At 51.6% G+C, this 1,047-nt stretch overlaps 1 protein-coding gene across 2 annotated transcripts in view; it reads right to left on the bottom strand.

Moving 5' to 3' along the window:
- Window positions 1-255: 255 nt before the first annotated feature.
- The window catches only part of MORC2 (MORC family CW-type zinc finger 2), a 41,159-nt gene continuing 40,367 nt past the window's right edge, over window positions 256-1,047 (bottom strand). For both annotated transcript variants that reach the window (XM_035898373.1, XM_035898374.1), the window contains one exon: window positions 256-867. In XM_035898373.1, the coding sequence (XP_035754266.1) occupies window positions 799-867 (69 nt within the window). In that variant the 3' untranslated portion in view covers window positions 256-798. The remainder of the gene's footprint in view (window positions 868-1,047) is intronic.

Raw genomic sequence — 1,047 nt, 5'->3', positions numbered from 1 at the left:
CAGAAACAGCAGCGTAAGTGTGCAAGGACTGCTAGAAAAGTATCCGAACTCCAGCTTTCTCCCACTGATGATTCCAACCCACTGCGAGCAGCCCTGGAGGCCATCCCCTCGAAAAGGATCCTCAGCCGCGGGCTGTGAGCGTGGTGACAACTCCGCCTGCTTATGGAGACCTCATATTCCTGAACTTCACTGCACTGGCAGGGGCCATCCCCTACCCCACCCCCTCAAAACCACCAAGATTTCACCCTCCCCACTCCTGCTCACACAGGGACTGCGTTTCAATCTCCGTGTAGCTCAAATTCCTGACCTGGCTCTCTCGAGCCTGAGTTCAGTATCTTCAAAGTCTAAGTCCTGACCTCCTCTTCCATAACTCAAGGCTTATTTTTAAGTTGCTGCTGGGTCCTTACTTGAGACAACCTGCCAGGCAGGCCCTTCTGGTCCTCCAGGTTCAGCACATGAATGCAGCCCAGGTGCAAAAAGGGCACTCACGCTTTCACCTCACTAAAAACACGCAGCAACCCTCCCATCATATCAGGCACAGTTTCTATTTCTTTTAAAAATAAATATTTATAAACAAAAGGAAGAGATTCAGAGAACTACAATGTTAAAAATTTTCCTGCCAACAGCACAAATGTCTTCATGTCAAGTCACAACGACAAGCTGTACACTGACACAGCGTAAGCACTGCCTGAACCCCTCCTCCTCCTCAGCTGCCATAGTCCTCTGCTGCAGGAATCCACACCTCCCATCGCTGCAACCAGCTCCTCTGCACTCCCCTAGGGCTTGTGCTGGGGCTGCTCAGTCTCCTTTCGTGATCAAGTCCTCAATGTACGCATCCAGCTCATCATCTGTGTTAATATCGATGTCCTGAAAGCAAAGACACAAGAAACACCAGTGAAAAGTGAATCCCAAGGACAGTGTGCGAGCAGCACAGCATCCTCTGCAACACCAGATCAGCCGTTCCACCCCGACCTCCAGCACTTCCCGGCCACTGGCATCTCCTGTGAAGGCACCGCCAGCTTTCCCCACACATGTTGGACAACCGCC

The sequence above is a fragment of the Egretta garzetta genome, unplaced genomic scaffold (assembly GCF_000687185.1).
Source record: "Egretta garzetta isolate BGI_Z169 unplaced genomic scaffold, ASM68718v1 scaffold7, whole genome shotgun sequence".
Classification (NCBI taxonomy): domain Eukaryota; kingdom Metazoa; phylum Chordata; class Aves; order Pelecaniformes; family Ardeidae; genus Egretta; species Egretta garzetta.
This window is presented reverse-complemented; position numbering and strand designations above follow the sequence as displayed.